This window comes from Electrophorus electricus, chromosome 11, assembly GCF_013358815.1.
Source record: "Electrophorus electricus isolate fEleEle1 chromosome 11, fEleEle1.pri, whole genome shotgun sequence".
NCBI classification, from domain to species: domain Eukaryota; kingdom Metazoa; phylum Chordata; class Actinopteri; order Gymnotiformes; family Gymnotidae; genus Electrophorus; species Electrophorus electricus.
This window is the reverse complement of record NC_049545.1, coordinates 13,795,036-13,817,219: the sequence shown is the minus strand read 5'-3', so window position 1 is coordinate 13,817,219 and position 22,184 is coordinate 13,795,036. Positions and strand designations below refer to the sequence as shown.

Genomic DNA, 22,184 nt, shown 5'->3' with positions numbered 1-22,184 from the left:
GTCCAATCCTTATGGTCTTTCGCAAACTTCAGTCTGGCTCGTGTTTGCTTCTCATTGATGAAGGGCTTTTTTCTAGCTTTGCACAACTTCAGCCGTGCCTCCAGAAGCCTGTTTCGAACTGTCCGCTCTGTGCAATTCAGCCCGGTTGCTGCATATCATTTTTTTTGTAGGTCACTTGACGTCATCTTACGGTTGTTAAGTGATATTCAAATGAGGTGGCAATCATCACGGTCGGTAGAGAGTCGTTTTCGACCTCTGCCAGTCTGTAGCTGTTGTTGCCCTATGTGTTTGCTGCTTGACCTTGTTATGAACCATAGTTTTTGAAATTTTCAAGATAGAAACAACCTGATGCTCATTGTATCCCTCTGCCAGTAAAGCTACAATTGCACCCTTCTTTTCAGCTCTTTTGGCATGGTCTGTAGCTGTATTCTGAAAACACTTACTTTTTGGGTAGTCCTAGCACTGCTTTTCCCTTCCAGATGGGAAGTGGTTTTTATACTGTTGCTCATTAGAATATGATTTTGTTAGGATGATCACCTATTCAGCATCTTATTAAGTAGAATGGGGTGTGTCTATGAAGGAATTCAACAAACGATGGAATGGAATGGCTGCTGTACATATGGAGATGCTAATTTAAGAAATTGGAACGGTCTCTTTTTTTTTCCCCGGAGCTGTATACGCACTCCAACACAGTAGATGGCGTAGTACTTCCTATTTGACACATACAACGTGCCCAGCGACATACTTCGATCTACAGATTACACACGCGAAAAAACTTTAAGGAAAATTGTTTGACGATCTGTATAGATCTCCGCGTATCTCCTCGTATCCTCGTTTAAACTCTTTTTCAATACTGGTGAACGGTAATGGCGGCGTCTTATGAAGTATAGTTAAGTCACATTAAAAAAACCCCACACAACTCGGTGGAGGGAGGGTTTGTTGAATATTTACTCCTGGATGAAGACATTTGTTCTCGGCTGTATCTTTATCAGTAAAGATGCCTCGCTACGAGCTTTCTCTCATTTTGAAAGCAATGCAAAGGCCAGAAACTGCAGCCGTGCTTCGGCGCACAGTGGAGACCTTGTTGGAACGCGGCGCCGTGGTTAGAGAGTTGGAACACCTCGGCGAAAGAAGGCTGCCCTACAAGATTTCCAAGCACAGTCAGCGCCATATTCGCGGAGGATACTTTTTAATCGACTTTCATGCTTCGCCGATTATTTTAAAAGACTTACAGAATCACCTTGAGCGAGATGTGGACGTCATCCGGCAGACCGTGTTAAAGACAGACACTGGGTTTACTAAGGCGCAATATTGCGGCCTATCGACTTCCCAAACAAACAAGATATCTTCTGCATAAATGTAAGGATTATCACTAACCCTAAAAAAAAGTCCAGTTTATTTTCTAGTCGCATTGCTTCGCAAGGATTAGATGACACATCTGTCGACAGGAAAGCAAATTGAAGCGAAATAAGGTCTTTACATTTACAGCTAGCGCTTGATTAAAAACAATACAGAGGGGGTGTTTTAATCCAGTCTTGTTAGTGTTACATTTTTCAGGCTGGAACTATGGGAGAATATGATACCACATGTATTCTTTTTGTTTTGGTTTTTTGTTTTGGTTTTTTTTTGTATTTAACGATGAAGCAAATTCTATTTTTCACTATAAAGTAAATTTGAAGGTTATTAGTTTTTGTTGGGTTTCTTTTATCCATCATATTTCACATACAGCAAAACTTAATAGCCAGTTGCCAATGACTATCAAATCATTATGCATTTGGTCTTGGGACATACTTTTATGATTTTAATATGTATGATCTCAGCATTTAATATTAACTTTGTCATATACCAGAAATCTGGTGACATCTGGTGTTTTGGTGAATTAATACCTCTGGGGATAATTAATGCCCAGCCATACCCAAAGGGCAGGCTTTTGAGGGCAACAGGGCTAAATGTAGAAAGTTATAGAATTAACTGTTCCAGGTTTTAAAGAACTGATATATTCACTTAATATAGTAGTTTGCGAAGACTTACTTTTGGTTATAGGTTTTGTTTTCAAAACTCTGCAAGTAATCCAATAAATAATAGTCGTGAACTGATCATTTAATTACTTGAATCATATGGCTTGAACAATATGCCTCTCTGTGGAAAATACCGGATATGCATGTCTGCTCACCTCTTTTGATTTGAAAGTTTGGAAGGTATCTAGTAAAAGGAAGAAAAGTTAATTTAATTTTGTTCTTTATCTCTTACCCACAGGTCTGTAAAGATGAAGATTAGACTACTCTGACTGGATGATTCTGCATTTCAGTATGAGTTTATTACTGGAAATGAATAAAGTACTAAATCTTTCAAATCTTTCTAAATCTTTTTTGTTTGGGTTCTCCCAAAAGTTCAACATATATTTTATCCTAATGAAATTACATTTATTAACCACACAGTAATGTACTATATTCAGCACTGGCAGAGGAACATTTTCGGAACAAGGCCATTAAGTAATCGAAGAAGGAAAGAAAAACAACCCCCAGTAAGCAATTCCACAACCTATCAACAATTTGGATATAAGAATTAGGGCCCGTTTGCTAAAGGCATCATGGTATTAAGACAATCTTAAATGAGGGAGTGATGCTCATTGAGCAATCTTTTTTTTTTTATTATTTTTTTTTTTATACTGCCCTTTTAGGAAAAGCTGATCTTTTAAGATTAAGTTTAGTACTGAATTTGTATGTGGTGCTATCAACAGGCTGTAGATGTGATTACATCAAATGTGTTCAGTGGTTTTAAAGTTACACTTTGATAAGGGGTAAGTGTTGAGCATTCTTTGAATATCTAAAAATACAGGTTTACTAAGAAATGGTTTACTCACAAATCAGAAATTTGAAAAAAAAAAAAAAATTAGCTATTAACTAATGTCGACTGGGTTTTGCATTTAAGGCTTCCATTTTACATTAGCGGCGCTCGACGCTCAGCTACCTATCAAAAACCACTGATCACGTGACTGAGTCACCTGACAGTGGCAACAATTTAACTGACGTCGAGCGACCCGCAGTGCAGTAGCTACACCGAACAACGCCTAGCGATAAGGGCAGCAACAGGGTTTGTAATAACTCGCCGCCGAAGTCAGGATGTTTCTTGCGCTTCTTTTTGTTTCCACGGGTAAGGAATTTACACACACGGCTCTTTAGTTTTGCTAGGTTACGTAGCTAGCTAATTTGAAATAAGTTAGTTCTGTAATTAGGTAGTATGGTGGAAGGGGTGTTTTGATAAACAACTCGGTAGCTAGCATTCCAAATGCACCAGCTACATGGCTAGCTAGCTATTTGTCTATTAAAGACACTAGCTAATATTTTAAAACCTATTAGTTGAAGGGCGATTCGCCGCGCTGAGGTAGCCTTTGGAATGTTTGGGTTTAAAGCACCGTACTGTCATTGACTGTATCTGAAGCAAGGAGGTGGTTTTATTTGTGTTGATTGGCGTGGGATTTCCTCGCTTCATATAGCTATGTATGCTAGCATAGTTATGATGACATTACTAGCGTTATCTATCTAAGATAGCTAGGTTAACTATCTACACTTGCTACTTGGCAGTAGCTAACGAGGTTTTACCTTGTAAAATCTAGTATGGATTGGGGTCTTTTAGGAAGGCCGCTTTTATATGCTGTAGCACGTTAGCGCTAGCAGTTAGCTAGTTAGTTAACCAGCTAACTACCTTGTTTTTCATGTTTACTGTCTACCAAGAAATTGAACACACCCTAATCTAGCGGCCAGTAAGTTGTGACTTCTCATTAAAAGTACTGCTGAGCAGTTACTGTCGTGTCTCTAAGTCTGTGGGTTAAAGTTTTAATACATTGGTAGTTATCTACTTCCTCCACAGATGACTCATCAAAGTCTTTACTCCAAGGTGTTATGAGCCATTTCGTTGAGCAAATCAGGCTTATTGACTTAAAGCTAACGTTAGTAAGTTATCATGCCAGCGTTTGTTTCCTTAGTTGGTTATCCTCTTGTTTGTCTGGTCGATATAAGATCTGTGTAATGTCGCTAAAGTAGCAAGTGAAACTGAATTTTGTAACCCCAGAAGCATCAACGCCACATTTGCGTCCACACAATCTATTTGAATATTATTTGCTAATTCTACTATGCAGTTTTCTAGAAGTATTCCTCTTTTGTCTTCTGTCTTGTGACTTACACCCACAGTTTTCACTTCATCTTTTTGGTCATGAGATTTGTTTTCCTGATTGTGAAAAGCTCTCAACTTGTATGGCAGATTTTCTCTTGGTTCGAAATACAATCTTTGAAAAGCTAGCCAGCTGCAAAGATGCATTTTGTTCCTTCAAGACAAGCTCAGCAGGCTTTGTTTGGTCTTGCTTCGATGCACTTTGTATTATTTTGTTGAGCATCTAAGGCAGCCTGGTTGCTAAATGCTGGCCTAGAGCTCTTTAGGCTGTAAAGTTGTGTGGTAACATGCATGTTATTTTTCAGCTGTCTTGCATAAGACTTCAAATGCTTACTTTTTCACCAAGACACTTTGCTGACAGCCTCCATTTGAATGTTTTGGTTACATTTTGGTTAGACTGTCACATCCAACCTTTGACAACCTGTATTGTAATTTTCAGTGCAGTACTGTATCTGTCAACTTTGATTACTGCAAACTGCTTCCAGGCATCACTTTTTAGCACTTGTCTTTTAAAGTTGTTTTTTTTTTAGGTAACATGTGATGTGGGTTGCTGAAATTGACATTCCTTACAGCCATGACTGCTCTTTAAGCATGACCTTATCATACAAAGAAGAGAACTCTGTATAAGGGTTCAACTATACGGAAGTCCACATTCACACCATTACACATTCACACCATTAGCGTTCCTGGGCAGTTCTATTTTATAAACCAAATAAGTGGTATGCCATATTCTGTCAATAACTAACAATCATACTGTGTGCTGTGACCCACTTTTCTGTGCCTAGTTTCAATAGACTGAATATTCAAAGTTGCCTACTTTAAATGCCTTAAACTTTTTTTTTTTTTTTTTTTTAATAAAATGGAGTAAACCACACTTAGAAATGTCTTACTGGCTGAGCAATGCTGATGCAAAGCTGTCATCTACAGAGGAGCTAGGTCTTTTTCTTATCCCAGAAAGCTTTCATTTAAGCTGTGCCACAACCTAATTAATGCTTAAATTGGTCATTAACATCAAGGGGTTCTGTACTAGTATGAACATTTTAGTCAGGTTTTAAAAAGCTCTCTGTTCAGAAGACACAGGGTACAGGCCTGTCCTAGAATATTGTATCTGCTTGTCCTTTATTGTTGTCTTCATGCATGACCTCGTTTGACTGACTAAAGAGCACGTGTCTGGATAATTGTTCTAAGGAGCTGCTATAAGAGTTTTAGTTTTGTCCTCATGCGGGCTTTTGGCTCATGTGATGCTGACAGAACTGCTAGTATCACAGTGCTGATCAGAGTTTAAAGGCAGCCTCATGCATGCAGTGAACTTTATCACTTGGGTCAATGAGCGTCTGCGCTTTCCTCGACCCCTCCCTTGTTTTGAAGTGTACATATTGTCAATTTGCAGAGAATGCTGAGGTAACTAATCTTGATTTGACTGAGGAGCTTATCTTCTCAAAATTGCCTTTCCACCCGTTTGTGAAGTGCTTGCCTTAAGAGCAGATAAAGGTGAGTAGGCTACTTGATCCTGGCCTCTAGCACCATAAGCCTCGTTCCAAAGCCGAAAACAAAGGAGTTTGTTTGCAGCTGATATTCTAGTCTTGACAGATCGTCTGCAATTTTTTATTTATTTATTTTTTATTCCCCCCCCCCCCCCCCCCCCCCCCCCCATCCGATTGTTGATGGCCTGCACCTAACTGGATTGCAATTTTACCTGTTTTTAGTTCGACACTGATAGCTGTTGTCTTTTTAAGGAACCTCTGGGGATTTGTTCTTCATCCCCTGTTTCAGATCTCCAGTTTTGCCTGTCTGTAATGGTCCTATAAGAAGGCAATGAAAGGACTTCTATGGCTGTGACTAAGATGACTGTTCAGAATGGGGAACTATGCTTAGACAACCAATCCCATTTCTTTGGGCAGCCTGGAACTTTCTTTTCTGTGTAACAAACTTCCTTTTGCCTGCTTGGATTCCCTGTGTGTGTGTTGAGTTTCCTGGCTGCTCACTCTTTGCCAGTGGCATTTAAAGATTGGAGCCTCAGATGAAGTCTGGCACAGGATGGTTAGCTGGTGTAAATGGACCCCCCCCTGTTTTCTCTTTCAGCTGTGGCAACCCCACTGCTGGGCACAGAGCAATGTGCCCGTGGCCCCCCCTACTGGTGCCAAAATGTCAAGACAGCCTCCCTTTGTGGAGCAGTGCCCCACTGCCAACAGAATGTGTGGAGCCAGCCTCAGATGGTTAGTTAATTATGCACTTTGGCACCACAGTTGTGAACACCACCTGTGTGGGTTTGTTTTTGGTTTTTTTTTCCCCTCCTAATTGTGACTTAATTTCCACAGAAATCTGTGCCATGTGATTTATGCAGAGAGGTGGTGATTGTGGTGGACCAGCTACTCAAGGAAAACTCCACAGAAGTAAGTATTGTGGGAGCTTGTTGCATGCTGATTTATAAGCTTTTGCTTTTCTGTGCTCATGAATGTGTATGTTTAGTCTGAGCTTCTGGGCTACATGGAGAAAACCTGCCAGCTGATTCCAGATGAGGACCTGGCTACAGAGTGCAAGGAGATGGTGGACAATTACTACCCCATCCTCATGGGCATCATTAAAGGAGAGCTGGTAAGATGAGCTGAATGGAGCTGTACATGCACTGCCAAGTCAGGCTCAAACATTTGAACTGGTCTGTTGACGCCAGATGCAACATCGTCTTGGTGATTGTCATAATGACGTTGTTTTGTATTGAGTACGCTCCCTGTGGCTTTTTCCACAAGAGCTGATTTTGTTGTAGTAGAATTAAGGGTGCTCTGTGAATAGATTGCTTTGATGGTGCTTGTGGGAGGAGGAACAGACTGCTCTTTGTTTGACCTACTCCCTTAAAGAGCTTACATGTAACTGGTCGTTTCCCTGTACTGTGGATCACAATCAAAGAAACGATTGTTTAAGCTGATCGAACGGCGTGTTCTGTGCACGCGATCAGGATCGTGCTCCAAGATGCTGCTGTGCTCACCTCTCTTCAGGAGGACCCAAGCGTGGTGTGTGGTGCCCTCGGCCTGTGCGTGACTCAGCAGGAGGGCCTCGCCAAAGCTCAGCTCGTGTCTAATGAGATTCCCCAGGTAGACCTGTCCCAGCGCATCAGCCCCATGTTGCTCAACATCCCTCAGCTCCTCTTTCCTGAGGAGGCAGCCAATAAAGAGGAGACAGATGCCCTTGAAGAGGTAAAGACCCCGCTCCTCTCTCACTGAGGTCCTTACTGTGTTGTCTGTTGGATTAACGAACCTGGTGGCGTGTGCTCACCCACAGGCAACTGGAGACGTGTGTGCATCCTGCGTGCAGTTTATCACTGACTTTCAGAACGAAGCCAAAGGCAACGCCACCTTTGTCAATTCTTTGATCACGGAGCTGGAGAGCCAGTGTGAACTGTTGGGGCCTGGCTTGTGCGACATGGTAAGAGTCTTCACCTTCAGTGGGGTGTACCTTGAAGCAAGTATAGTTTTGAAGGTGGGGGGGAAGTAACTTGGACCATCGTATAGCTTTACAGTTGCTTCAGAGTTGCAAAACAAAAATGGCACAAAGTATGTTATGGTATGCTGAGCTAATAGTGTAATTTGAACTGAACAAAGGAAATTATGTAAATAATATGGTTGGGTTTTGTTTATTGCTCATTTGACTTAAACCTGTCTTGCTTTTTAGGTATTCTGCATTTCCCAAAACAGTAGTACCCAGTGCCTATGTAATGGTGACTGTTAAACAAGTGAACTCCCTACTGTCCACCATTTTTGATTGGGCCTTATGAACAGTTGTGTGTGTGTGTGTGTGTGTGTGTGGGGGGGGGGGGGGGTGGGTTGTTGGGTGGGGGTTTAAGGAGGTGCCCACCCACTTGGGCTAGAGAGTTGACTTTGTTCAGTGATGGTATGGTTGCTTTGGTGAACTCTGTCCTCTCTTCCACAGTGCAAGCAGTACGTGAGCCAGTATGGTTCTCTTGTAATTCAGCAGCTCATGTCTATGGTGAGTACCACACAGCTCACTCTTCACCTCGTCACATTGAATCAGGGCATCCACATGTACCTTTTATATACCTGGTTTACTTTTGGCCCAGTTGGTTTCATTTTATGCAGTGGTCTGTGTTGTATATGCTTGGCCTTTTTACAGAGCCAGTCTGGCTTTGGTTTTCTCCCTCCAATAAGCCTGTGTGCAGTCTTACAGCCACTCTGCCTGCCTGCTGGTCTCATCCACATTCTCTAATCACTTGTGTTCTCTTTATTTTATTCCCTCCCCCCTCTTGATTGCCTTCCTTCTACCTGTTTCTGTCTTTCTCTTTCTTTTCCCCTTTGATCTGCAGGAGGAGGTAGGTCTCAGTATTAATCTGCTAGCCTCACCCGTAGTGTGTGGGGGGGGGGTTTGTTTGTTTTTTTTGGGGGGGGGGGCATACTTGCCTGTGCTGTGGGTAACCATTGTTAACCTGTGCAGTTATAGAATAGTTACTCACAGTATTAAAACATTTATTTTAAGCATGTTCATTAACCTGCCAGTATACCCATTATTCATTCACACTTGCTACCTGCCACCTCCCAGAGTGCATTTTAATCTGCAGAATACCCTTCAACTTCAGCTTTTCCTTTTCTTTATAGTGGTGGTTAGCATGCTCGTGTTTTGTCTAAATGCTTTGTTCTGCATAGTCCTTTATCTACATATTTTTAGAGCAGGGTGCCCAACTCGAGTTCTGGAAGCCCACAACCTTGTTTAGCTTCATCTCTGCTCTAATTTGGATGAATGTATAAATATCTTGTAAAAGAGTTTGCTTTTTGTCCTGGGTATTGGGACTCCCCTCATAGTTTTAGTGTGATCATCATTACCTGGATGATGGCGTCTGAAATGACTCGCATGAGGTGTGAAACGATCATGGCGTACTAATGCCCAAGAACCGAAACCCACGTTGATGTGATCACGCTGCAACCTGACCCCAGGGCCACGTCAAAAGCGTCCTTATTTTTTGTTGCTTGGGGGAAGTTGTACAGACTTGTGTCCAGATTCTGGCATGAATCACCCATGTGAAACATGCTTTTCCTGTGGAGACTTTCCTGTTCCAGTGTGTCTTGGTTGTCTTGAGTGTTTTAATCACAACTGCAGAACTGCGGTTCTCGGACTGGAGTTGGGCTTTTTGTTTTGGATTGCCCGTGTCCCAACAGTCATTAGAAGTGACCCAAGGCCTTTGCCTGTCTGATGTGGTTTGGTGACTTGCATGCCTGGCTGCAGTAAAACCTGCTGTGTGCTGTGGATGGTGAGAGGCATGGCTGCTCTGTGGAGCTTTACAACATGTAGTGCATGACTTGAGTCTAGAGGTACTCGCATGGCTGTATCCAGACCAAACGGAGCATAGTTGTCCAAAGCCATCGCAGCTTACTTTCTTTATATGATTGATTGAATAGAGTACTTTAGAATTATGCTCACTCTCCCATTTATGATGGGCTCAAGTGGTTTCTGGGGGAAACTGGGCTTTGCACTCCAAATGCTGCGTGCATGATTCTCCACTGTACACTTATACTGGTTACTCTTGTGTCCAATGTACATTCGCTGGTTCCTCACTGTTGCCCTTGTTTACAACTTTCATCTATGCACTCTTGTTCCTCCTCCCTGTAGCAACCGAAAGACATCTGCACCCGCATTGGTGTCTGTTCCTCCAGCCCCATGCCCATGTACACGCTGGTGGCAGCCAAATCCATCCCCCTGGTGAAAACTGTCCCTGCGACTAAAGTGGTTGAGGCCACCTCTCTCAAGTCTGCAAAGGTAAAGCAGCCCACCCTGCATCTTCAGTTTGGCCTGAAACTGAAGATTTAATTGCTGTTTGGCTGTTTGATGCAGCATGCAACAGTATAGCATGTGCATATACATGTTTGAACATATACAGTGCATCTGAAAAGTATTCAGTGCTCCATTTTTTCAACATTGTGTTATAGCCTTATTCCAAAATGGATTAATACACTACCGCATAATGATGACACAGTGAAAAATGATGGAATTTGTTTCAAGTTTATATAAAAAAAAAAAGCACACTGTACATAAGCATTCACAGCCTTTGCCATGACACTCAGAATTGTGCTCAGGTGCCTCTTGTTTCCACTGATCATCCTTCAGTTGTTTCGACAACTTGATTGGAGGCCACCGGTGGTAAATCCAATTGATTGGACATGATTTGGAAAGGCGCGTGCACACACCTGTCTGTATAAGGTCCCATAGTTGGCAGTATTTCAGAGCACAAACCAAGCCATGAAATCCAAGGAATTGTCTGTAGACCTCCGAGACAGGATTATATTGAGGCACAGCTTGGGGGAAGGGTATAGGGGAAAAATTTCTGCAGCATTGAAGATCCCAATGAGCACAGTGGGCTCTGTAAATAGAAGGTTGGAACTACCAGAACTCTTCCTAGAGCAGGCTGCCTAGCCCATCTGAGTGATCAGGGTAGAAGGGTCTTAGTCAGGGAGGTGACCAAGAACCCAAGGGTCACTCTGACAGAGCTTCAGTGTTGATCTGTGGAGAGAGGAGAACCTTCCAGAAGGACAACCATTTCTGCAGCACTCCACCAATCAGGCCTGTATCGTAGTGGCCAGACGGAAGCCACTCCTCAGTAAAAGGCACAAGATGGCCTGCTTGGAGTTTGCCAAAAGGCACCTGAAGGACTCTTCTCTGGTCTGATGAAACAAAGATTGAACTCTTTGGCCTGAATGCCAAGTGTCATGTCTGGAGGAAACCAGGCACCGCTCATCACCTGGCCAGTACCATCCCTACAGTGAAGCATGGCAGCATCATGCTGTGGGGTTGTTTTTCGGCAGCAGGAACTGGGAGACCAGTCAGGGTTGAGGGAAAGATGAATGCAGCAATGTACAGAGATCCTTGAAAACCCTCTCTGGACCGCAGACTGGGCCGAAGGTTCATCTTCCAACAGGACAACGACCCTAAGCACACAGCCAACAAGTGGCTTTGGCACAACTCTGTTCTTGAGCGGCCCAGACTTTAACCTGATTGAACATCTCTGGAGAGATCTGAGATGGCTGTGCCCTGACGCTCCCCATCCAACCTGATGGAGCTTGAGAGGTTCTGCAAAGAACGGGAGAAGCTGCCCAAAAATAGGTGTTCCAAACTTGTAGCGTCATGCTCGAAAAGACTTGAGGCTGTAATTGCTGCCAAAGGTGCTTCAAGTATTGAGCAAAGGCTGTGAATACTTCTGTACATGTGGGTTTTGTTTTTGGGGGGGGGGATTTGGATGAATTCCAAACAAATCTTTTCACTTTGTCATTGTGGATGGGGCGGTGTGTAATTTTTCCCTAAAAATTCATTTGATCTGTTTTGGAATAAGGCTTTAACATGATGTGCTGTAAATACTTTCCAGATGCACTGTACATACTACATATTCATGCCTTTCTATATTTTCCCCATCTATAACCAATTCAAAGTGTGTGTTTGTGTGTCAGAAGATGGTGCGTGCACGTGAACCCCCTCAGTGTGCCATCTGTGAGTTTGTGATGAGGGAGCTGGAGAATATGATCCAGGATCATACCACTGAGGTAGGCCATCAGCAGGCACAGTTTGCGGGGGAAGCCTTCCTGATCACATGCAGGTTATACTTGCAGAGCCGGTCTCAAAGTAATGCTGGTACTTGGCCACCCTACTTGCTTGCGTGCTGTTGTCTTTGAATTCCTTTTTCAGAAAGCTTCTGATGTAGAGGTCAGGTTCCATTTATATATCCATGTTTTCTGGTTTGGCGGTATCGTGCTGACCTTGTGCTGTGGTCTTTTAAGGAGGAAGTGGTGCAGGCTGTGGAGAAAGTGTGCAACATCCTGCCATCTACACTTACTGCCCAGTGCAAGGACCTGATTGAGACCTACGGCCAGGCGATCATCGAGCTGATCATGCAGGCTGCCGACCCCAAGTCTGTTTGCGTCGTGCTGGGGCTCTGCAATGGGGCAGGCCGCACCCTTATCCGTAAGTGCGTGTGTGCGCGCGCATTCTGCTTCCTTTCCTGCATTTGTCATACTGCATAACTTAAAACCTTTCAGAAATAAAAAGGTTCTTGATCTCGGATCTCCCCCCCCCCCCCCCCCTTCCCCACCAGCTGTGATGGAGAAGGCAGAGTTCGAGGCTGGCGGCTTCTGTGACGTGTGCAAGATGGCTGTGCGCTATGTGGACAGGCTCCTGGAGAAGAATGCCACCCAGGCTGAAATTGAGGAGGCTGTGAAGAAAGTCTGTAACTTCCTGCCGGATGAGTACAAGACTCAGGTGGGTCAGGCCTGGAGTTATGCAAGTGTGCTTCTGACTGCTAGTGTGATCCTCTACAGAATGGTTTAGTGCCAGTCACATGCTGTGTGTGGTCCTAAAGCCATGACCTTTAAGTGTGACTATTGTTTAGCCATTCCAAACCTAGTTCAACCACCTGAAATCTGTTTAAATCCATCCTCAGGCTGAAGCTTTGCTCCTGCATTTATGGTTGACGCACCCCGTTTCAGAACATTCGTCAGCTAATGATTACGAATACAAACTAGGAGTCATCTTAGAAACATGAATGAATAGACATGATCTTCAGAGTAAAAATCACTTGTATTTAGTGGACAATTAGGAATAACACCTGCAGGTGACAATACAGCTGGACTTGGTCCCTAAAGGAATGCCTTAAATATTGATGTCAAATATCTTGCGATCCTCTTCGGAGTCGGAGTGCTAACTGCCAGTCCTGGATCCTCCTCTGCTTCACTGCCTGTCTGTGTTCCTGTGTGCAGTGTGACCAGCTGGTTGAGCAGTATGAGCCTATGCTGGTGGAGCTGTTGCTCCAGACCCTGGACCCTGACTTTGTCTGCATGGTAAGACTCTCCCTGTTCTGCACATGCTGCATTGGAAAGATGCAGGGTTTGTTGTGAAATGGTACAAGATGGTTATAAGGCTGTCACACTAGCTTGCCTCCAAAAAGCATTCGATATACTGGAGGGCGTGGGGGCATGCTCTGCCTGTTCTCGAGTGGAAAGGGTTGGAAGCCTTGTCTGAGTGTGTTCTGTGCGGACTGGCTCCACAGAAGCTGGGCGCGTGTCCCGAGGTAGTGCAGAAGCTTCTGGGCCTTGAGCAGTGCAGCTGGGGACCCTCTTTCTGGTGCAAGAACTTGGAAACGGCCTCCCTCTGCAACGTGAGTATCGGGCACACCCGTCTATTGTGCTCGCACCTGCTCAAAACTGATCAAAGACTTTCACATTAAAAAAACAAAACAAAACAGAAACCAAAAACAAACCACAAAACAAATTTAAATGGTGCCTGGTAGTTCCTGAGGTGGTAAATGATAACTGATTGTTTTTCAGGCGGTGGATCACTGCAAGCGCCATGTTTGGAGTTAGAGGTGCTGTGTGCCCAAACTGACCTGAGGAGCTAAAGGAGAATTTCTGTAGTGCTGCTTTCCCCTGTTTTAAAACAAAATGTCCTCCTGTGGGAGGGGTTCTTAAACTAAATAATGGATTAAAGTGCAACAATTTAATTTAGTTTTGGGGAAGAGGAGGGCTACTGCTTGGGAGTTTTATATTCAGGAGGTGGGGTCTGAAGAATGAGAGGGGTTTTACTGACAAGAGGAGTAGAAGTGGTTTATTCACCAAGTTTCAACTGCTGATTTGCTCTAAAGTCTGTGAATGTTTGCTGTTTTCCGCCAAGACAGTTTCTTTTATTTGCACACAATGTTTGTAATGGGGGTGGGGGGTGGGGGTGAAGAATTGGTGACTTGAGTGAGGGGGTCAGGACATTTATTGGGCTTTTAATGTAAAACCCCTCCCTCTGCACTCTAACTGCAACTACTCCTTATGCCGGAACCAATTTAGGAGCTTTTGTTTGTCTGGTTTCAGTGACATTTCAATGTTGATTCTCAATATTTTGAAATGATTTTGCATTGAGGGCAGGAAAAATCTCAAATAGCTGTCCTGTTAACCCAGACCTGATTTTGTCTTGACCTCTGGTAGCCTGCCCTTACTGCCTCTTGATTGTCATAAGCTTCAGTCTGCTTGGCTCTGTTTATACTGAACTATTGTGGGTTTGTCTTGGTTTTTTTTTTTTTTTTTTCGGTTTTTTTTTTTAAATGAAATTAAAGAAACCCAAATCAATTTATGTAGTAAAGAACTCATTTTAATTTGCTGTTATTGTCCAAGCTATCCCAGAAGCAGCAAGTTTAAAGGATGGGTGCTTATGACCTTGTAGACCAGTAGGGGGTGAACAATTTCAAAAGGGGGAGTTTTCCTTCATTTACAGGTAACATTTATGACCCACTCAATGGTCAATTAAACCCCATCATTCACTTATCCTATTCAAGGGTAGATTACTGTAAGCCTGAATTTTGTAGTTACTTTTTAAACTGTTTGGTAACGCGTTATGGTGAACACTTGCCCTTTACCCTCATGCAGGGCTAGTGCCAAAGGCAAAAGAGGTTAATCTTCTACATCTTGCTGATTTTGTAGAAGTGCAGTTTTTTAATGCAGCCTGACTCACACAGGACTCTTAACTACATATCCCACATTAAATTGTTGAACCAAGCACATTTTGGGAAGCCTTTTGAAGAGTGTAACTTATATTGGAGAAGCATGCTTCTACCTAGTATAGGGTTTGTGCTGACCTATATCCAATGGCCAAATCAAGGCAATGTTGACTTGGATGTCTGATCCAGGTCTAGTAGTATATCGAGCCAGACTGGTAGGGCTCATTGTCTCACACACACATGGTATGTTAACCCCCCAAATTTTTATTTTTATTTTATTTTTTATTTTTTTGTGGGAAGACAATTTTGGTATTTATTCAAGTGTCTTATGACTATCAATTGATAGTTGAGTTTGCTCAGTCTGGGTGGTTGTTCCACTTCTCCCTGCTCCCTCACCTCCAGCGGTTGATCCGGCAGAGCTGTACGTAGGCGAGCATCAGACACACACACATGATGCCTGTCAGAGCCACCAGGTTCTGCCAGAATCCCCAGGTGCTGTGATCAATCTCTTGTTGATCCAGATACATTTCACCTGTCATTCTTTAAAAAAAAAAAAGAGGGGGGGGGGGGGGTAGGAGGTAGGCAGCAATTTGGAGAAGTATTTAAAAACAGTAACTATACAATCTGGACTTTGACAGCTTCAGTTAACATGATCTGATTCACTTTTGTAATAGTGGGTGTTTTATACACTGTACATGGGCAGGCACTGAGACTGTCAGACTTACATTGTGTAGTTGCTGGTGAACACTTGCTCTCTTAGCTCTGATGGCCAACCCCTGTTGGAGAACAAGATTGTGAATTACTGCCAGAATCAAAGAAGCACACCACTGGGGGGGGGGGGGGGGGAGACTCACGTTAAATCCATAGCGGAATATACTGAACCACTTCAGCCAGGACATCCAGCTGAGCATGGAGTTCAGGTTCACCAAGAAGCTGCCAAACACCTGAGAATATCTGAGATAATATGGTTACAAGAAGGAAAAAGCACAGTGAGGTGATGGTGGAAACTACATCTCCCATACCCACGACTCTTTATTTATTTGTCTAGCATGGCTTCTAAAATCTAACATTCCTTTCAAATGTTACATTCTGCATTAAGAGTTCCCATGGGTTTGAGGAACAATGTGTGGTGCTCAGACTCACCATCATGAAAACAAATGGCAGAGCGATAAGAATGTTAGCCATGGCAAAAGAACCCACACTGGTACTGACCAGGAAAGCCAGGCTCACTGCTGCTAGACTGATCAGACTCAGTCAGACAGAACAGGAAGAAAGCTTCAACCTTAGGCTTTAAGGCTAGGGGAGAGAAGGCAAGCATTATATATTGTAATCACAGTGTATGTACCCTTATGTTAAGATTAGTGTCTCAGGTAAGGACAGGCCTGGGAATCACTGATCCTCTGAGTCATTGATGGGGTCATCCACTCACCCATCATGAAGTATGGAATTGCAGAGAAAAAGACAGGGAGTATGCGGTTTGGAATGAGGTCAGCAAATACTTTGGACAGAAAGTACACAGATGTGCGGTAGTAGCCACTGGAATTTTCATGGCTGGGGGGGAAATGGCAGGAAAGGAAATGACCCTTAAAGCAAGCTTATACTCAAATAACAAATACCCAACTACACACACACACTATAGGCTTACATGAAAAGTACTCTGTCACTAATGAAGAGCTCAACTGCAGAAAGGTTGCCAAAGACCATGTTGATGACCAGGAAGAAGAATGCGCCAGTTCTGAAGAGTCAACAAAACCTTGGTCACACTTAGAATAAACAAACTTTTACAAAGCACTGAATTCATGTCTCTTTTGGACAGTCACTTGCTTTTATTCGGAAGCACAGAATCATTGTCTTAACAATAGCTGCAAAAAACATTCTCAGTACCCTTTGACATGAGGTCACCTGTTCTGCAGAGCCTCAGGCAAGGTGTGAGGGATCTGGCAGTAGATCAGTCCCACCAGAATGCAGAAGAAAAATGTTAAGGAACAGCTGTGCATAGGAGGTCTGAGGGTTCTTCAGGATGTTCTTCACTGTGCGGCTGCTCACTAACCTGAGCTATAGAACAGAACCCCGTTTCATATATCACACGAAGACAAACCTTTAGAATAATTTCTAATAATTTTCTTTTGAGTTAAACAAGGCATGGCTATTGACCTGGTAACAGAAGGACGTAGCATAACAGGCCTGGTCACTGCCTGTCTTGGCCTGCAGGCTGAGACCTTGTGTCAGCTCCTGCAGATGTTCAGTGAGTTGGCAGTACTGGGATGACTGCCTGTACCTCAATGCCAGAGGATTCTCACACGACAGCATTATATCACCACTATTCAGGGTCTCTGAACAAACACAGGGAGGACATGACTAACTAGTATGAACAAGAGCAGCATTTTTTTAGGGGGGGAAAAACATATTAAACATTATTTAACATGGATCATCATCTAAAGATTTCAAAGAAATGTTTTGAACTTGAATATTGACAAATTTGTATTTCCTTGTTTTACTCTAAACATTGGTAGAGATATAAGGTGTTTTCACAATATCCAGCCCTCTATAGGGTTAAGGTCGGATCATGTTAACTGAAATTAAGTCGTTCATTCATTCACAGTTTCTTCAGACAACCAAATTTTTTAGACAGCAGAACCTGATTTGCCAGTACCTGATTTGCCAGCATCACCCTGAGGAAATAAGTTTTCATTGGTGATGTCAAGGAAGAAATCTGCTGGGTTATTAAACGGCTCACATTTATAACCTTTGAGAAAGAACACAACTTTAAGATTACTGTACACACTTTACAGCAACTAAAAAATATCTGTGTGAATAGAACATTCTTGTATCATTCTGTCCTGTCTTGACCAGTTCTGCAATAATGCCTGAGTTCAATACAGCTTTACTGATTAATATTGTGTGGCATTTCAACCTTTGTGAAAATTACTGTGTAAGGCCTTTTTGTCTGTGTAATGACAAAAAAATATAACCAATTAATCTTAATTTATGAGCAGCTGGCAGTTTTTTTTTAAAGAAATAACTGATATAAATGGTGATGTATGTTTGGTTAAAAATGCTCAGTTAATGTTTGCAACAACAGCTTAAACAAATCTTTTGAAGTCATTTAGGGAAAGGTCTGTAGAACCTGCTTTTACTGCTTTATCTAGTACCTAGTCCTTCGAAGTAGCTAATGGCCTGGTCTGCAGCTGCTGCGTAGACGACTTCCCCCTTGTTCAGGAGAGTAAGGTGATCAAACTGCCGGAAGATGGAAAAGCGAGGTTGGTGGATGGAAAAGATGACAGTCTTCCCTTTCCTGGAGAGACTGCACAGGGAGAACAGAGGATTAAAAACAGGAATGACATGAATGATACCAGTGAGACAGAAAGATCAATTGTTTTTGGCTGTGTTGGACACAGGTCAGCGGGTATGTGAATGGCTGCATATTCCAGTAAAAGACGTGCCCGAGCATGACGAGTATACAAGATTCAAACGTGCGTGTTTGTGAACTAGGCAGGTTCCTCTAAAACCTGTAGGTCCACATGCCGCTGTGGGGAGGATGTGGTAAAAAGGAGCACCGGGCGGGGTGTAACAGAGCCGCACTTATGCAGAAGGGCGACGATGGCACTGGCCGTGTTGGAGTCCAGGCCTGTAGTGGGCTCATCCAGGAAGAGCAGAGAGGGGGAGGTGATAAGCTCCATGCCAATGCTGCACCTCTTCCTCTCGCCGCCAGATACTCCCTGCAAAAACTCTGCGCCAATCTGAGGGGGGGGGGGAAGAGAGAGAGAGAGAGCGAGAGAGAGAGAAAGAAAGAAAGAAAGAAAGAAAAAAAAAGAAAGAAAGAAAGAAAGAAAGTGGGAGAGAGAGAGAGAGAGAGAGAGAGAGAGAGACTTAGAGTACCTTTAAAAGTACTCTGAATCCATTCGTAGCACAAGGGCATTTACATTAACCTGACACTTTTATCCAAGGAAACTTAAAATTATATTTAAATACAACTTGAGCAGTTGAGGGTCTTTCTCAGGGAGCCAACAGTGATGGGGCTTGAATCAGCAGCCTTCTGATTACTAGTCAAGTGCCTTAACCACTGAGCTTCCCACCGCCCAACTGCACTTATCAGCTTTGCACACTTCTTGCTCAGCTGTGAAATTCTAGGTGAAGTGAATAGGAGAATAGGAATACCTTGGTGTCTGCACAGTCCTTCAAGCCCAGCTCCTGGATGACCGAGTCGACATTCTCTGCTTTGTCTAATGAAGTGTAGTCTGCTGGGGAGAGCCGCAGATTGGCAGAGAATGTGAGGTTCTCCTTGACAGTCAGAGTACCCATCAGAACATCATTCTGAAACAAGGAGGTACACACACTGCATTTTGTGTGTGTGTGTGTGTGTGTGTGTGTATCTTACACAAGGTTTCCAGAGAACAGGATGTTTTGTATCAGGTCTTTCATTGCCCCTCCAAGCAAGTGCTTCACTTTATATATGCATATAAAATAATAAATTCCTGTCTCAGCTTGCCATTGGGTGGTCAGATCTTCTCCCCCCCCCCCACCTTCTTCTTCCAGGCCTTCCTCCAGAGTCTGTCGGGATCTGGAGTTCCCACAGGATCTTAACCTTGCCGTATCCACCACTCTCTGCGTCTCCTCCCATTTGGACTTGGGAGTGTCCAGCTCATATGCTGCACAAATGATTCTGTATATAACCCACTTGGGTGTATCTCTGTGTATGCTTGTCCTGCCAGCAATTGGTATCCTGCTACCAGGTGCTGGATTGTCTCAGAGGCTTGTTTGCAATGTCTGCTTCTTGGGTCTTGTCTGCTGTGATACACCCGTAATTTAGTTGACTTAGAGCTTAATGCCTGATCTTGTGCTACCATGATAGATACCTCTGTGGTGTCCTGTAGTCCTGCCTTTTCCAGCCATTGGTAGGATTTTCTTATGTCAGCCACCTGTGCTATCTGTCAGTGGTACATTCCATGGAAGGCAATATTCAACCACAGCTCCTCCTCTGCTTTCATTAGCTCATCTTGGGGGACATTGCTGGTTGTATTCATGGATGCTTTGTGTCTCATCCTGAACAGCGGATCTCTTATAGGCCTCTTCTCTCCTGCTTCCAGTTGGCATACAGCCTTTGGAGGTTGGACCTTGGGTGTAAGTGCTCCATGAATTGTGAGGAGTTCTCATCTTGACATCAGCATCTTCCAGTGCATCTCTTGGCCAGGTTATTGTGCCAGCTGATGACTGGCTGGACATATGTTTATGACTTTGATTGGATTATTTCCATTCAACTAAGTCTTGAAGACCTGCCTGTGTGTGTTTGTGTATGTCATATTTATATCGGAATATCAAATGTAATGGACTGCTGCAAACATCTCTCACCTGAACCACATAAGCAGCAGAGAGCCGGATTCTGGTGGTCATAATAGAGTTGTCAACCAGAACCTGGCCTGATTTTAAGCCTTTGGGGTCTTTCCTGCCAGCAAGTACATCTAGAAGCCTGGAATGGAGAACAGTAACATTGACAAAGAGAGAGAACCAATAGCATTCTAAATGAAAATATCCATAACATAGCTTTGGGCCAGCTCTCAAATGTAACAACTGTTTTTAGGTATATATAAAACTGTTACTCACGATGTCTTTCTGCTACCTGTAGGACCCATGATGGCATTCATCCCAGACTTCATAATACCACTGCATAATAAAACCGAACATTAAACTAACAGGGAAAAGTTACAGAGTCCAGCTACTCAGATCCTAGAGAATTCAATTCTGCTTTTGTCAACTTCAGTCAAACCATAATTACAGCAAATAGTAGTGGATTGTATTATTTTGGAATGACTTCAGATTTATCAAGTTGTGAGGGTTTTACAAGTACTTGACTGAACAACTAAACAACTGATGGTGCAATCAACCAAATGATGGTGTCTTTATTAAACTCTCTGAACTTGATTAGTACCTACAAGGCAGAGAGTGGATCCTTGAAGAGAGCATCCTACTATGGTAAGTTTCTCGTTGCCGTTATTCGGATATTTCCCAGCTATGGGCTTCAAGCCAATACTGACCGTGCGTCTATTGACAACTCTTTGAAGGAAGCGCAGTTGTTGTTGTAGAACAGATACGAACTTTACACTTTATATTTTTTCTTACCGTTATATGTTGGCTTGGGCTGGTCTTCAGTCTTATCTGATGCGTACTTCAATAAAATAGGCTATAGGAAACAGCCGTTGCATTTCATAATAATCGCCGACAGGATATTGTCCTGATTTCACTAAACAGCTCCAATTTCTCCCAGCCCGAGGCACTTAAACAATGGAAATATATTGGATTTTAATAAGAAAAATGGTCACTAAATCAGACGTAACCTTATTACTGTAGTTGAATGCTACAGTATGAATGAAAGACTAACAATGGCCCACTCTTCACTGGTCAAGAACACTGGTCAAGAATAACATCTTACTACCCTGTAGCTAATGCAGGGCAGAGGCAGAACATTTCATGAAAGCTTGAAAGAAAACCATCACAAACACACATGTCGAAGGAAAGTTGTGGAAGCAAGTTTCTTTGGAACCCCCCCCCCCCCCCCCCCCCCCCCCCCCAGAGCTACACCTCACAGCTCAGCTCGGCAGACGCTGGCTGAATTGCTATTTGGATGCAAGCTTCATACAACACTTCCTATAATGACTGCCTCACAAAGTGGCATCAGTCTTCAGCAAACTGATGCAAAGGCAAAGCAGCACATGAAAGGATGTCAACCAAAACAACGGAGTAAGGCCTTCCATGCAGGAACCTGATTTCAGGGACTTTTTGTCATCATCCAGCAAGAGGGAAAATTAAGCCACTCTATGAGACAGAGCCCTACATAGTGAAAAATGTCCAAGCATTCATGGTAACTGTGGCTTGTCCAGGGAAATTCATTATGAGGAGCTCTGCATTCTTCAAGCTCTTGTATGGCCTTATGGATGCTCCACACAGTGCAGCTGAAACATCTACACAGTGCTCCAGGGCAGAAGGGTAACACACACACGCGCACACACACACACACACACACACACACAGACCTGACATCTTTGAGAACCTCCTTCTCCATCCATTTCCCGCTGATTATTCCTGTGCGCTTCTTGACACAATAGCGGAGCTTGTAGAAGCTGACAGTGGGACCCGGGGCCTGGAAATATAATGCTGCCTCCTCTGCATGTACAGACACCCGATCACATTCTAGTCCTTCGTCCATGGTAGCGTCTTCTCTGGAAACGCTGGCCTGCAGAAGAAGTCAAAGTGATGTTAAGACGCATGTGGATAGTAACACTGAAGGAGGCAACCCATTTAGATCTGTCCAGAACACTTATAGCAAGAGTTGCACACACACCTGTACCATTCACTACTGATCATTTTATGGAAACAGAACCACTACTGAATGGAGGTCATTTATGAAGCAGACCGTGGATCGTTCAACTTAACATTATGACTCACTGTCATAAACCTTAATTCAGAAACCATAAGTCCTGTTAAAAACAAATACTATATGAACATTAAATTCACGAATACATGCGCGGCTATGGTAAGTTTCTCGTTCCCGCTA

General features: G+C 43.3%; 3 protein-coding genes across 5 annotated transcripts; 2 read left to right on the top strand and 1 right to left on the bottom strand.

The window, feature by feature from the left end:
• Positions 1 to 740: 740 nt before the first annotated feature.
• Positions 741 to 2,353, top strand: mrps6 (mitochondrial ribosomal protein S6). The gene is made up of 2 exons (XM_027023488.2): positions 741 to 1,359; positions 2,257 to 2,353. Exon 1 carries the CDS (start codon positions 998 to 1,000, stop codon positions 1,355 to 1,357), a length of 360 nt encoding a protein of 119 aa, XP_026879289.2. The 5' UTR covers positions 741 to 997; the 3' UTR covers positions 1,358 to 1,359; positions 2,257 to 2,353.
• A 679-nt stretch (positions 2,354 to 3,032) lies between these two features.
• On the top strand, positions 3,033 to 14,102 carry psap (prosaposin). Of its 3 annotated transcripts, none has more exons than XM_027023366.2 (15): positions 3,033 to 3,153; positions 6,253 to 6,386; positions 6,489 to 6,563; positions 6,640 to 6,765; positions 7,164 to 7,361; positions 7,447 to 7,590; positions 8,095 to 8,151; positions 8,486 to 8,491; positions 9,784 to 9,930; positions 11,616 to 11,705; positions 11,940 to 12,123; positions 12,254 to 12,417; positions 12,915 to 12,995; positions 13,205 to 13,312; positions 13,482 to 14,102. In XM_027023366.2, exons 1-15 carry the CDS (start codon positions 3,123 to 3,125, stop codon positions 13,515 to 13,517), a joined length of 1,581 nt encoding a protein of 526 aa, XP_026879167.2. In that variant the 5' UTR covers positions 3,033 to 3,122; the 3' UTR covers positions 13,518 to 14,102. The 3 variants fall into 3 exon arrangements, with proteins under 3 accessions (XP_026879167.2, XP_026879158.2, XP_026879175.2); XM_027023357.2 differs by having other exon boundaries at positions 11,613 to 11,705; XM_027023374.2 differs by lacking the exon at positions 8,486 to 8,491 and having other exon boundaries at positions 11,613 to 11,705.
• On the bottom strand, positions 14,089 to 21,836 carry abcg2c (ATP-binding cassette, sub-family G (WHITE), member 2c). The gene is given in 17 exon segments (XM_035531619.1): positions 14,089 to 15,175; positions 15,361 to 15,397; positions 15,486 to 15,579; positions 15,779 to 15,887; positions 15,889 to 15,931; positions 16,065 to 16,186; positions 16,281 to 16,370; positions 16,538 to 16,608; positions 16,610 to 16,690; positions 16,790 to 16,968; positions 17,289 to 17,381; positions 17,788 to 17,939; positions 18,218 to 18,375; positions 18,794 to 18,949; positions 19,985 to 20,102; positions 20,237 to 20,296; positions 21,664 to 21,836. Coding segments are annotated over 17 exon segments (1,884 nt in total). The 3' UTR covers positions 14,089 to 15,027.
• Positions 21,837 to 22,184: the final 348 nt, after the last annotated feature.